The sequence below is a fragment of the Xiphias gladius genome, chromosome 11, assembly GCF_016859285.1.
Source record: "Xiphias gladius isolate SHS-SW01 ecotype Sanya breed wild chromosome 11, ASM1685928v1, whole genome shotgun sequence".
Lineage (NCBI taxonomy): Eukaryota > Metazoa > Chordata > Actinopteri > Istiophoriformes > Xiphiidae > Xiphias > Xiphias gladius.
Genome location: NC_053410.1, coordinates 2,664,427 through 2,679,924, shown reverse-complemented (window position 1 = coordinate 2,679,924; position 15,498 = coordinate 2,664,427). Strand labels below are relative to the sequence as shown.

Sequence of the window (15,498 nt, the reverse complement as noted above, 5' to 3'; positions counted from 1 at the left end):
GAGATTTGATACCAGATGATTTACGAGCTGGAACTATGGCACGAGACGGCTACAATGCAAAATTTCCATTCCTTATCAAGTTATCAAGTCATTTTAGATTGCGCTGTAATGGAGTCCGTGTAGGCTTATTTTCTTAAAGGAAGTGGAAAAAATAGGACCGAGCAGTGTGAATATTTCAGCTTGTTTTCCGATGCAAGTCAACATGTTAAGTTTTCTAAAATAAAAGCCCTTTTCTTGATTCTTAGAAAAAATCTTGAGCTTTAAAATTCACTTTCCGTACATTTCTATTTGAATCAGGTTTACAGATTATTTTTTATTTATTCATTTTTATTTTTTTCCCCTCTGGTTTAAAAAATAGGTTTTATAGGACTCGATGATGATTGATGAAGATCTGCAGTGCAAGACTCATCTCTGAGATTTACCAAAAAAAAAATTATTTTTTTTTTAAGGGGAAGGCAAAAGATTGAATAGTTTTTCCGTCGGGTTTAATGCAAGAAAGATTGTATTTCCTTCTTAGGGAGGACAGTGTTCTTCACACGGTTATCTGGTGGAGGCTCAGAGATGCCTCCTGTCAATCAAAAGCAAAGAGAAAAATGCAGGAAACGTTGTGTTTGTCTGATCTATTTTCACCTCCCATCTTTACTGTTATGGCTTTTTTTTTTTATTCATTAGTCTTTCACATCTTTCACAATATTAAATAAATAATATTGACAGTGATACATTTGAAGATTATTCAATATAAGCAAAAAAGAATCTAAAGACGCAGCTTTGTGGTTTTAAAAAGTGTATCAATACAGGTTCATAGAGACGGAGAGGGTGAGCCCAGGTCGGTGTTTTCAGGTGCCCCGGTTGTCACTTCCCTGTCTGGCCTTTAATGTGGGTTAGGAGGGTGTCAGAGAGAGCGGGAGAACATGTCGTCCTCTCTAGAACATGGCCTCCCTCGCTCTGTATGGGACCGAAATCCTCCACAGACAAACCCAAATACTGCTTTGACTGCGTGCGTGCGTGCGTTTTGGGGTGGGGCGGTGGGCTGTTAATGTTGGCAGTGATGAAGTGTATTGTTGCATTGACTGAATAAAGTGCTGGTATACTGGCTGGAATTCAAATGGTTTTTAGACTCACCGGGCTGCTAAGTCGGACTGCTCACAACTTTCCCCCAGCTGAACGCGCTGAACATACTGCATCTGTTTTCCTACAGTGTCTGGTCGTGGCAGCTGAGGCCTGGTTGGTCTTTATATGCTTTTGTTCAGCTCAGGGCTCCTGCTTGAGTTCAGGGCAAACATTGTGTTCTTGGTTAAATGTTTAAGACGCAGCTGAATTCTTCGTCATGCCCTCAAACATCAGTGATTTTTCAATATTGGAAGCAATTTTTGCCTGAACTTAACTAAATGCAGTGCATTTGCCAATGTTAAATATTTGGATTTAAATGTACACAAAACACACACACACACACACACACAACTGACATTTGTCATGGCACTTTGCTATTGTGCTTTGTAGCAAAGCAGGATCCACAAGGTGTCGAAGGATTAAAGATGCCAGAAAACCTGAAGAGTTCTTTTAGCAATGAGGGCAAAAACAGGGTGAAACTTGTTTTGACTCCTTTTCTTCTCTTTGCGATTTGGTTCATTTGGTTGTGAATGTGTGCAGCCCAGTAATTAATCTATTATTAGTTTTGGCATTAACTTATTTTCTTATCTTTGTGGGTTTTAGGTCTCAGCCACAGAAGCGTTCTTCTACACCGGTTGTTGTGGCTGCACGCGTTTCTGCTCCATTTACTTTTTGTGTTTTATTGCAAAAATATTTGTCCTTTTCCACTGTTGTATTTATTTGTTTATTTTTCCGGTCCTGCATGTTGCAAGTCTGGCACAGATGCGATCCACTGTGATAAACTGCACCGTGTCACCACAGAGGGGAGGGTATCTAGAGTTCAACAGCGCAGAGGACACACCTCGTCTGTTGTGGTTTTCTGAAGTTTTCGTCGTCACGGGGCCTGCAGACAGATCAGAAGCTGAAGCGTTCTCTGTTCAGGGAGCTGCTTTTTGAACCTGAGATTGTGGAGGTGTTGAACTTGGCCCGATCGGCCCGTGTTGAAACGCAGCTTGCTCGCCATCGTTTGAATGCGCTTTGTAAACTCTCAAGTCTTCCTCGGGAGACTCGTGGAGTCTTAATGAGGCCTGCGTAGCTGTTCGCTCTTTTAACGCGTCCTTGGTTTTATCTCTTGACAACAGAAAAATGGCCTTTTAGTCACTTTGGAGATCCTTGGAAAAAAAGTGTGGCAGACGCATGAATGTCTCTGCCTTGGGACCGATAATCTATCTTACCGCTGTTGTGTGGGAACGTCATTCGAATCTGGGAAATTTTGCCTTGTTCGGAGGACTTAACCTCTTCTCTGAAGTTGAGAAATGTGCAACACCATTGCCTTGATTTTCTCCAACTCATAACTTAAAGACCGGTGGTCAAGATTCAAGATTACCAACTTTTTATACCTCCTGCAGAATTCATCTTTGCAGATGCATGATTGTCACCTGACCGAGGTCATTTCGACCCCTTCACGTAGTGAATCTTTTTTTTCAGTGGGCACGTGGCAGTAACATGAAAATGTACTGGCACCCTCATCCTGGCCACAATGATCTATATACAGTATGACGTGACTCCAAAAACGAGGTGAATATCTTTTAATCAGTATTGATCATCTTTTATCAACTACAAAAAAACCAAACAAACTCTGTGACTCTTGGCCTGACACAACAACAGCATCAAACTCCAGATGCAGCTGGAATTCACCAATGCCTACGTTTACTCTGAGTTGGCACAAGAACAACATTGCTGACACATTTTTATGAAAATCGCTCCAAAAATAGCATTAAAAAAACAAAAAAACAAATCCATAGAAAAAGTTTGTTAAAGTGTTAAAATTAAGTTGTCAGAACTAAATACTAATGAATGTGACAGCTGTGCCACATCTGGAGGTAATAATTAGCAAAAAGTGACACTGGCTGGGACTTTTTCTACAAGTTGTTGATTTCTCCACCTTTTTGATATAATTAATATTAATTTACCAGCATGTTGCCATGTTTGAAGCACAGATGTGTGTGTGTGTGTGTGTGTGTGTGTGTGTGTGTGATTTTTAAAAATCGAAACCATGCTGCAGTCTCCAGCGTATTTACACTTGTGCTGCCGTTCATGCAAACGAGTTATTATTTATGACCCCCGGGGCTCCTCCCGTAGTGTTTTTGTCTGCAGCTGCTTCGCAGTCTTTTCTTATTAGTCTGAACATTATTGCATAAATCTTCAGCAGACATTCACTGTATGGACGGTATACATAGGATGAAAGAGCGTTAAAGTATGAGTGTGAGCACAGGACAGAGCCCAGATAAAGCCAAGCTCCGTGCCGGACGTACTAATACGGTTTTCCGTGCTGCTCTCTTGGATCTGCGACTGAACGTCTGTCGGTTTCAGCTTTGGCGTCACAATCTGACTCATTTCATTTTGGTGCATAAAGCCCAGAAAAAGAAACCATACTCTCGGAAACGTACGTCGAGTTCAGCTCACTGGCTTGGTCAGGCATTCTGAAGCTCTCATGTAGGGTTCGTAGACAGTATTTTGCTATAGATTGACCAGAGACAACATTTTTAGGACCGCGGTTCGGTTGTTGGAATGAATATTTTTGTCCTGCAATGTCATCGGTTCGGCAAATAGCTCCCTTCTCCAAACGACAGCCGGATCAACCTGGGGGAATACTTGAAGGTTTCTTTTTAAAGACAAATTGTCATCTGTTGAAACCCCTTGCCCTCCCATGGAGCATCTGCCTCCCTCCATTTTGTCACGGTTGTGCTCCAGACCTGTAGCATCCTCGGCTGTTCCAAAAGATGCTCAATAGTCTCAATCCAAATCAAAATAAACAAGTTGAAGAAACAAAGACAGGAAAACTGGACTCCGGGCCACGGGTCACTTCAGCTAGGATTATATCTTTAAATATTGTTTTCATTTTGATAATGCCATTTTTTTCCTGCTTGAATAATGTGTATCAGAGCAAAAATTCACATTTTATGGCCTTACTGTGTCTTCAGGTTGAACTAAATGGCTTAAAGCAAAAAACAACCAATTTACAATTGATGTCTGTGTTGCTCATTTTGTGTTTCACTGTTTCTAGAATTATGATAATATTTCTTTTCTTTATGTTCTAATCCACCAAATACCGTGTGTGGTGGGTGGGAGTGTGTGTGTGGTGGGTGTTGGGCTGGTGTGTGTGTGTGTGTGTGGTGGGTGTTGGGCTGGTGTGTGTGTGTGTGGGGTGTTGGGTGTTGGGCTGGTGTGTGTGTGTGTGGTGGGTGTTGGGCTGGTGTGTGTGTGTGTGTGTGTGTGTGTGTGTGTGTGTGTGTGTGCGTGTGGTGGGTGTTGGGCTTGTGTGTGTGTGTGTGTGTGTGTGTGTGTGTGTGTGTTGGGCTTGTGTGTGTTGGGCTGGTGTGTGTTGGGCTGGTGTGTGTGTGTGGTGGGTGTTTGTGTGCCAGTGTTTCTGGACATCACCATGTTTGTGGAGAACTTTTGGATTCAAACGGTGGTTTCACTTGTCGACTATTGATCTTACGTTGAGTTTTTGTTTCTGTCACTGATGCATTTGTAAGTTTGTTTGTTTTGTTGGTTTTTTTTTTTTTTTCCCCCCTTTTTGAAGGCAAATTGTAGTTTGATGAAGATGTTTTCAGTCAGTCAAGACATTTTTACAGTCCTTACTTTTTCAGAAAACCGTTTGAGGGTTAAGACGGCACTGTGGTTAGAGGTTTTATGAAGTGTGACTCGTCAGTGAGGATTCTCAGAAGTGTAGTGGTTAAAACAAGTTTGTGTGTGTGTTTCTGAGAGGTATACAGTACGTTAGAGGTTCAGGGGCACTGACTCAACTCAGGTGATGGAAAATTTTCAGAAAGGAAATTAGCATATCTTAAGAAGCTGCTCATCTCTTCTCTCCCTATATATCTCACCTTTTTTTTGACCTCTCTGTCAGTTTTTTTTTTTTCCAATCACACCGGGGGAAAAGTCGTGTCACATACAACTGAAACCAACTTCACCAAAACAACAACAACAACAAAATAAAAAAGCTTCAACCATCGCTGTGACTTCTTCTTGCCTCTCAGACAGGAGATGCTACAGACTCTAGAGCAAAGTGTCCTTCCACTCACCTGCTATGGCTCCTTTTTTTTGTTAATGTGGTTGCTCCGGCAGAAGCGGGTGATGTTGCGCTATGTGAGCCACTGTCAAGTTGAGTCCAAGTCTCTCCGTGCCCATGAGGTCAGGGTTAAATGTTGCCGTCAACTGAAGCACAACACGAATAACAGAAACGGCACCAATAACACGGGGCAATCTGTGCCACGTGTGCAGCAGTGTTTGTGGCAGATGTTTGTGTCTGTGATATGCCGAGTGCCGATCTTGCAGGTCTGACGCACATCTGAACAATCTTAAATAGCCTCGGAGAAAACAAACGATTCATATGCCCTGGGAAGACGAGAACATTGTGCAAAAAGAAATGGAAAGGTTGGGCATTAAAACACACCGTGGTTCTGTCTGAATACACATCCTCTTTTTTCTCACATCAACTTTAGAAAAATGATCCAGAAGAGGAAACACTCATGCGGTGGTTTTCTAAACACTGTTATAGACACGTTACACGCGGTTTTTGCGGCCATATTCAGTAATGGAGTCATTTTAGCCATATTGTCCAAACGCTACCAGCACACATGGTATAACGAGTATGGGCACTGCTGATCCAGGAGGCAGAACTGAGACATTCCCTGTGTTAATCCAGGCAGGATTTGCCGATGCCATCGGATTTTGGGCAAAATTTGAACTTAATCAGAGTGACTTTGAGTCTGCACAATGTCTTTCTGGAGAACAGAATCCAGTGTTTAAGCTCGTGAGTGAACCTCAGTGAAACTTGCCGTGACAAACTGTGGACAGTCAGTCACCCTCGGCGCTTGTTGAATCACATGGGGATTTATGATATTGTTATCGCTGTAGTTTGCCAGCAGCGGTTTGTACAACGTTGAACTAGGAAAAGAGCCCAGACAGTGTGTGCATTCTTTCCGGAATTATGGCTGCCCGATAGAGAAAAGTCTGTAAAGGATAATTATCAACCGACTAAGGAACAAAAATAAGTCCATCTTTGAGCAAAATCGATTTCCATTAAAAAAAAAAAAAAAAGAAAAAAAAAGAAAAGGAAAACCCAGAAACTTTGAAAGCATAAATCACAATAATCTGTTTTAAGTATCATCAAACGAGCTGATTTTGTTTGTCACAAGACAAACTGAAGGTGTAACCTTTTTCCTGTCGCCGTGTTGTTGCAGGAGCAGCTCAGAGCGTCGCAAGGAGAAGTCCCGGGACGCTGCCCGCTGCAGGCGCAGCAAAGAGACGGAGGTTTTCTACGAGCTGGCCCACCAGCTGCCTCTCCCCCACAGCGTCAGCTCTCACCTGGACAAGGCCTCTATAATGAGGCTGGCTATCAGCTTCCTGCGCACACGCAAGCTGCTTGCCACAGGTATGGACACACACACACACACACACACAGGACACACACGTCCGATCACACGCAAGCTGCAGTCTGGTGCGTTTTAAATTTGTTACACAAAGGAAGATATGCAAATCGCGGCACTTCGCCTCCAGCAAGTTCTCTGACGCGGTATCTGGACAGATCAGTGTGCGTGATTGTGTGTGTGTGTTGATGTGTAAGACTAATTGTCCGGTGAAGTAGGGAAGGTATTTTTCTGGACCTCTTTGCACCGCTCCTCCTTCCTCTTGTCTTTATTTAAAATTGGAAGCGGAGGAAGCTCGACAAAGAGGCAGGCCTATTGTTCTGGAATTCCTCCACCGCGCCGGTGTCTCGAAATGGGATCAGAGAAGAACCAAATGGAACAGCTGCAGCAACATCAGCGGTCAACACTGCAGCTTGGAAAAAAGGCTTTGTGCGTTCCGCTTATGCAGCCTTCAGCCTTCAACACCTGAACACCATTAAACTTGGTCGTGGTTCAGCAAAAGTCAAGTCTGTTCTTTATTTTATCGACATGTAGTTGAATCTGCATTGAGCAAAATTTTTCGCATTAGCATGAAATTAATTAACATCCAACTCTACAGCTCTGGGCCTTTTGGCCTTTCTCTTATGACTGCATATGGAGAAAAAGTTTTTGTTGTGTGATTTCATAATGCTTTCCTGCCATTTATGTTTTTTGTTTTGTAACCCGATCTGATCATGATCTGTAATAGAATTTAAAACCAGGTACTGTGGACTTGAACAATAATTGGCTGCCGAACAAGCCTTTGTGATAACAACCTGTTTGTGGAACAGGAAGGTATTGTCATTAATATGAGAGCTTAAGCTTATCTGTACATCTTTACACTACCAACTGCCATTTTGATCTGGCATTATTCTCTTCTTATGTAACTTCTGATGTCCTGCTTATAGTGTGTTTTCAAAAACCGACCTGCATAGATCTGCAAAGTGCAATGATAAAATAACATATTTTGCCTCAACAATCCGTATAACAGCAAGTTTTCACATATACAAAGCTTTGTGTTAAGTTAAAGGGTTAAAAAAAAATGTTTTTGTGTTTACCCCCAGTGGTATCTAGTTATGCAGATAATTTAAGTTTCATGTTCCAAGATTTTGAGATATCTGCCTCTACAACTGCAGCTGCCACCCTAACACAATGACGGTAAATTAAACTGGGTTCGTGGTGCTAAAAGGATTGAAAAATTACATTTGAAAGACCCTTTCCAGAAACAGTGCCCCTGTTAGTCATAATAATCCACAAGCCTGTGAACGGTAAACAGTTTTTTGGTAATTTGGGTGAACCGAACTCCTGAAAATTCTAGTGCAGTCGTTAAAAATGCACAAGAGGAAGGAGGAGGGATGGAAGAGAGAGGGCAGGCTGGAGGAAAGAAGAAAGCATGCAGTATATGAGATGGAGAGAAGGCATAAGTGGGAGGAGGAGTAAAGGTAATGAGGGTAGGAAAGCAGTGGGTGAGGGGGAGAGGAGAGGACAGGGAGATCCGTGAGATGCAGCAGCCGATAGTGCTATCAGGCCGGTCTGATTGCTCCGCGATGGAAGGAGAGATTGGAGAGGAAGCGAAGAGCTCTGCCCATCGTTCGGCTGGTGCTGGCATTACCCCCGCTAGCCATAACACCCGACCGCCTCGGCGCCAAACATGCTGGCATGCACACTCGCATACACACACACTCCTACACACACAAACGTACTGTATATGCCCCCAAGGGCACATACCGTATGCAAGCTGCTGCAGGGAACACATCTGTTATATAACATAAGCGTAGTTGGAACCCAAAGAACACTGATGTACAGATTAGGAGGCCCCTCAAGAAATCATTGGGCTGTATTTCTAACTGGTTTCTACGAGCTCAACTGAGCCTGGATCAAAAGTATAGTTGTTGTTAGCCTCTATTTGGATTCCGAATTGTTGAACATTTTGGGAAATGTCCTAGAGTCCAGAGTTATTCCTGAAGATCGATATCAATTTACTCCACAGAGATGAGTCATGATGTGTTTAACTGGCTTAGCCCAGAGACCGGAAACTTAGGGAAGCTGCCGGCCTAGCTTTATTACAAGGGTAAAGAATACGGTTCGCCCTCTAGCAACTGATTAGATGTCTGCCGCACAAACTGTATCTTGTTATTTTGGGGTGTGTTTAGCATAGCTCGGTACAGAGGGAGAGGGGAAAACTACTACCCCTGCCTTGTGGAAAAAATGTAGATCTTTTAGCAACTTAAGCTGTCTTATTTGTATCTTCCTGATTTAACGAATACTGACATGGAAATTTAAAACCATAAAACCGTGAAATTGCAAGTTTAGGAGCAGTTGGGCTCTGGGATGTCTTTAGCCTAGCGTAGCACAATTGCCGGAAGCAGAGAAAAACTGGTAGCCTAGTTTCAAAGTTGTCTTATCCCCAAAGCTATCTGGCTTTTATTAACTTCATCTATCTACATAACTGATGTAAAAATATAAATGTAACATTGTTAATGTAAAAACACAAGACTGTCATTTTCGCAGCAGCTCGGCTCGGGGCACGTTTAGCCTGTCGTAGTTCAGAGACTGCAAGCGAGGCTACAGCTGCTAGCTTAGCTTGGCTTAGCTTCAAATAAGGCCTACAAACACAGCGCCTCTCGTCAGTCAGCGGCGCCTCTGGACTTTTTCGCTGTAGAGCCACAAACTGGTGCGAAACCTGACGGCCTCGCAGGACGTTTGAGGTGCAATATCAGGTTTTCACATTCTTATTTCTGCATATTGAAAATGATATTATGTTCCAATAAAATTAAGCTTTAGGCACCATTAGTGTATCTAGGCTAGCGTAAGATTAAGCTTGTAGGATCTCTGTATCTTCTCATCTCAATGTGGATAAGAGGAATATTCCCCAAAAAGTTGGGCTGATTTCCTTTTTTACTTTTTTTTCTAAAATAAAGTGCAGGTAACGTGGCTAAAACATTAAGTGATATTTTCTATTGGACGTAGTGTATTGTTCCCAAGATAACAGTTTGTAATCCCTACTTCAGCTCACTGGTAAAGGTTTAGTAGTTGAGAGGTTGTATCACAACATTACGCAGCGATGTTGAATTCTGCCTTTATATTCTTGTCCTTTTGTCATGAAATTCTAAGAAAGAAAACATGAATTTTGAGCCTCGCTAACTGTAGCCCACATCAGAGGGTAGATGACGTTAACAAGGCTTCCTCTGGCAGCTTTGTCAGGCGTCACACACCCTAAATTTTGTCTTTTCAAGTTTTCTGTTTGAAACCGTCATGAGAGCAGGCAGTGGAATAGCTGCCATTACACACGCAGAAGCAGAGTAAATCAAAGGGAAGCAATCCCACCATAGTTCAGTGAACTAAGTCACACACTGTGAGAGACTTGTACGACCCTGCTGTCGCGTCACTTCGTTCTGTTCAATGCGAAAGGGGGGGGGGGGAAGTACAAAAAATAAATAAATAAAGAGAAAACGATTATCAGAACAGAAGCTGTCCCCATCAAACACTCTTTTCTGCACCCCATTATTTTGAAACGAGGGCGGTTATGCAACCAAAGAACAAGAGAGAGAAGAAAACTGCAACTTGGTCTAAATGACTCATAATCACAGCTAAGTATTTAGGCCAAAGGTGCAGCCGGTCTTTGGACCGGGCCCCCAAGAGTCTTCCCAGCTCCCCGGGGCCTATGAGAAAACTCTGGGCTCCCTCGGGGGCTAACGCTGTCTGGGCCTGGCTCCAAACTTGAGCCCCAGGCTTAACCGGGAGCCTTGAGAACTGGCCTCTCTTATCTCAGGGAAGCACACTAGAGGAATTGCAAGCTTCCCACCCTCCACCCCGGTCGACTACTGGGCTTTGTTCAGCGTGAAGCCACCGCACACGCACACAAACGCACACACATTCCCTCGAGCCAGGCCAGTCAGGCGCTAGCCGTGGTTTTTATATCAGTTAGCTCTGCAACGAGACAACATGGACACACTGGAGTCTCTGTGTGTAAATGTTTGGATACTGCTCTGTACATATTTGAACATAATTGCATAATATGTAAGTAATGTTCTAAAAGTAGGCAGCTATTATGAAAGCTTGTGTAGTTTGGGTATAATTTGTCAAGGTTAGGGATCAGGAGTGGCCTGAGACACAGGAAGAAGCTGCACTGGTTTGTTTTGGCCCCGAGCCAAAGCTTCAAGAAGGAAAACAAGCCTGATGTGTGTGTGTGTGTGTGTGTGTGTGTGTGTGTGACGCAGAAACACACACACATTCGCAGTGATATTCATTTCTAATCAGCATTGAACGAGAGAAACAATTTGTGAGTGTAACCCTGCTGCCTTGTTTTCTGCCTCTCCCTCCAGGCTGCAGCAGCAGCAGCAGCAGCAGCAGCAGAAGCAGTGACGGTGAAGAGGACGGACAGATGGACAGTCTGTACCTGAAGTCTCTGGAGGGCTTCATCACCGTGGTAACGTCGGACGGCGACATGGTATTCCTGTCTGAGAACATCAACAAGTTCATGGGGCTCACGCAGGTACACGACCAGTAACGAGCGCCGGGAACAGAACAAGGCAGACACGTGCAGACAAGGGCATTCACGTTAAACCGCAACACAGACACTTTCCAATAAAAGTGGTGAACTCCAGCCTCTGAATGTGAGTCAGCCCGCTGTCAATGCTCACGAGACCAGAGTGGGTGACGGTGTCAGCGGCACAACACACAGGCAGACAAGTCCCATTTAAAATCAGTCAGGACGAGAGATGCAGTCTTCAGACAAGAAGATGAGACTCACTTGTTTTGAGTTTTAGTTAGATTTAAATACTATAACCTGATAGTTTGGCTTTTTGAGCTGGTCTTCATGGTGACTGTACATCCGACAGGAAGGCCTAGTGTATGTTACTAACTGTCCTTTAGCCGGTCAGCAGTAGATCATTATCGCATTACAAAATGAACCGAAAAGCAATCCAATCATTTTTTTAAAAACTTGGTAACCCCAGACTGTTGAACACGCGATGTCCGTGACATTTTCCAGAAGTTTTTTTTTTTCCATTTTGTTGACTTGAATTGATTTTACATACTGTAAAAAATAAAAACAAAGCAAAGCTTAGATTCAATCCAACATCAGATCAGACAAGAAAATTCAAAACACATTAACAGTGTAGAATACAAATATAGGTAAAAACACCAGAGGTTAATAGAATTTATTGCCATAGTGGTCCTGGCCTGTCCCAACTTGTGATAACAAAGATTGCTGTGTGTGCAGATCGACTACCCATTATACAAACAGAACCTTCACTAGAATATGAACAACCCTCACGCATCTCTTTTCTTTTCCATTTCCTTCAATAAAGACGTTTTCAACCCCGTTTTGTGATGAAATCATTTGTAAATATTTAGTAATTCATCATAAAAAAAAATAAAGGGACAGCAGATGGGCACGCTGCACACCAGACAATCATGGACAGAGACGTGGATGTAAACTGTCGGTCAGACAGGACTGTTGTGTCTGTGTGAAATACCTCTCGTGCCAGCAGTGGGTGTTCAGTCCAGACACAGAGGTTCAACTCTAAAAACACTCAGCATTTTTTATCGTCTGGCACTCACTTGAAAAGCAAATCCTTCGGTTACCAGGGTAACCCCGATTCTCAGAGAGAGGTAACCGAGGCAAAACTGAGTGAGGCGTCTCAGCACGGGAAGCGCAATCTGGCCCGACCAATCGCAGAAGTTCCACCTCCGCCACACCTGCCACGAGTTTCGAGGGCCAGACCGTCCCCCTACATGACTATGAGAGGGCGCTCTCTCAAGCTCTCTCTTCCACGTGCTCTGCACATGCAAGCAGGGTAATTCTGGGAGATACTGGGCGTCACCCCTCACTAAGGGGGATGGTGGCCCGCTCCCGGATCGCGTGCTCCGAAGCCCCCGACACCTCGACCCAGGAGGGTCGGCGCCACAACCCATCGCCGTGAGCTAGCACGCAATTACGATGAACCGACACCAAAAGGACAGAGTGCAATAATGAAGGCGGTAAAAAAACCGAATAAATGTGTGCGGGGATGCCCGACTAGCAGCAGCACAGATATCGCTCACAGAAAGGCCCCTGAACAGGGCCTGTGAGATGGAAGGAGCCTGGAGGCTCTCTGGGGGCTGTAGTCCATTGCTCTCATATTCCAAAAATTATGCCCTCCACTACCCAGTGGGACAGAGGCAGATAGAGCCCTTCCCTTTGTGAGAGCGAGCCCAAGTTAGACAGAGCCGGTTACTCCTCATAAGCCACTTAGTTCTGTCCAAATAGACGCGTAAGGCCTGAACGGGACAGAGTCCGTTAAGCCACCTCTCGCTCTCCTGGGCAAAAGGCGGGGGCTGAAAAGCAAACAGCTCCACTGCGGGGCAGCTATAAGACAACTCGCTTACCTTGGGCACAAAAGCAGGGTTAGGGTGCAATAACACTTTTCCATTATCCAGTAAATCCTGCAGGAAGCATAGCACATCCAGAACAGAGCACTGAAAAGCAGTGCAGTCCCTAGCGTCACACCGTCTCTGGAAAACACACCACTTGATGTCATTCAATGAACGTGTGGATGGCGTCCTTGCGCTCCGAATGGTCTCAGTCGCCCTCAGAGGCAGGCCCCAGTCATTCAAGTTCAACCTCTCACGTGCCGGGCTCAGAAAGACAGACGCTCGGGCGGTGGGTGAAAAATCCGTGCTTGCGCCTGTGACGCTAAGTCCCTGCACAGTAGCAGCGGCCAGGGCCGGCTGGGAAGGAGCCGCGCCCGTTCTGCGCGGTCCTCCGGGCCAACTTGGAGCTGTCAGAATCAAAGACAGCCGGAATGGTGGACCCCCAGCGCTTGAAGTCCCACATCCTCCCCGACCCCTTAGCAACGACGGGGCTTTTTTCAGTGTTGTTGGCTGTTAACTGACATTACTCATGCTCACAGCCCACTTCTTCTTCTGTTTATCCCAAACAATCAGTTGTTGCTGCTGCCAGAAATGAAAAGCAAAGCATGTCTAACTATAAAAGCTGCAAAATGCACACATTTACAGTATTCATATTCTATGCTATGGATGGTTTTCTTTTTTTTAAATTAACGTTTAATCGTATTTTTATGTTCAGGTGGAGCTCACTGGTCACAGCATCTTTGACTTCACCCACCCATGTGACCACGAGGAGATCAGGGAAAACCTCAGCCTGAAGACAGCCGGTCAGCCCGCAGTCTCACCCACACACCTGCTATCCTCCACATACATCCTCATTACAGCAGCAGATGAAAAAAATCTCACTGTCATCCTCATTTTGGATGCCGTGCATCATTCTCGATTTCCAGCTCTATTCGAAATCTACTGTAAGAGTTAAACTAGGTCATTAAAACCTTACCAGACAGCCTCCATAAAAATATGAATGTGCTCAGCAGTTGACGTGGCAAGCTGCCCATTAGATCAAGAGATGTCATTAGTGCAAAGTGATGGCCTGAGAGTTGTTCTGGCCGATACAGAACAGGTAGATCCACCGGGGAGTGTGAATAATGCACGGAAAGAAATCGTGAAAATAAGGCCATTAGTTTTCAAGGTACCTCGTCATGGGCCAAGGTTTTAAGTAAGAAGGTAGGAAGCAAGTAAAACAAAGAACGTCACGTTTATAATTGAAAGAATGCAAATGTACATTGAAAAAAAAAAAAAACTCACAGAAAAGGAGAGAATATGTTAATGTTCGAAGATGTGTGTACGGCTTTGGGGCCCCTAAATCATCATTTAGAGCCCCCCCCCCCTTCGGCCCCCCTTGATTCTGCATCTGGGACAGAAATTAATTCCAGGAGAACAAGGCACAAAACGTAGGGTGTTTTATAATATATTCTATCTCATAAACATGTGTCCAGAACAAGCATGAGAACAGAGGGTTAGAGATCGTATAGAGAGGAACCTAAAGAGAGATACAGCAGAGGAGTGTGTGTGTGTGTGTGTGTGTGTGTGTGTGTGTGTGTGTGTGTGTGTGGGAGCTGCTGTGTACGTGTGCAGAGGCGAGGGAAAGACGATAAGAGCTGTGAGCATGAGGACGAGGAGACGAGGGAAGACGCTGAGAGAGAGAGAGAGAGAGAGAGAGAGAGGAACTGGGCACTATCTGCTAGAGATAGTGAACATGGTATGTTACAGTGACTGTAGCAGAAAGTCCCACACAAGATATGATATAAAAAAGATGCATAAGTGCACACAAACAGCATGTTTTTCTGCCCACACACTGAGGGTTTTTACTCAGAAAAGAAATCTTGATATATAGATTCTGTGTAACACTGTGTAAAAAAAAAAAAAAAAAAAAAGCTTAACGTTTACATGGGAAAACACCGATCTCTCTCTCTCTCTGTCATACGTTCACACACACACACACACACACACACACACACTCACTACTGCGGTTAATAATTCTTATCAGCAGTGGCCGCAAAACACACAAGTGGAACAGTAGTGTGCCTTTTTAAGTCCCCTTCCCTTTAACACACCTTCACGTATGAACACACACACTTTTCCCTCTGTGAGGTTTGTAAGTGTAACTGCATAAAGATAAAGACACACTCAAGAGTATGGAGACTGACAAAGGACACACTTCACCACTTTGCTCTGTGGCTGATCTCTGACCTTGTGATGTAACAGCTTGGCTCAATTTCACATCCTGCGCGCGTGTGTGTGTTCGTGTGTGTGTGTGTGTGTGTGTGTGTGCTCACAGAAAAGGAGAGAATATGTTAATGTTCAAGATGTGTAGACGGGCTTTGGGGCCCCTAAATCATCATTTAGAGCCCCCCCCGGCCCCCTTGATTCTGCATCTGGGACAGAAATTAAGTCCAGGAGAACAAGGCACAAAACGTAGGGTGTTTTATAATATATTCTATCTCATAAACATGTGTCCAGAACAAGCATGAGAACAGAGGGTTAGAGATCGTATAGAGAGGAACCTAAAGAGAGATACAGCAGAGGAGTGTGTGTGTGTGTGTGTGTGTGTGGGAGCTGC

At 44.3% G+C, this 15,498-nt stretch overlaps 1 protein-coding gene across 1 annotated transcript in view; it reads left to right on the top strand.

Annotated features, from left to right (window-relative positions):
• Positions 1-15,498, top strand: part of LOC120796601 (endothelial PAS domain-containing protein 1-like) — a 60,836-nt gene that overhangs the window by 21,090 nt on the left and 24,248 nt on the right. The window contains exons 2-4 of the mRNA XM_040139612.1: positions 6,339-6,529; positions 10,868-11,037; positions 13,615-13,702. Of these exons, the coding sequence (XP_039995546.1) occupies positions 6,339-6,529; positions 10,868-11,037; positions 13,615-13,702 (449 nt within the window). The remainder of the gene's footprint in view (positions 1-6,338; positions 6,530-10,867; positions 11,038-13,614; positions 13,703-15,498) is intronic.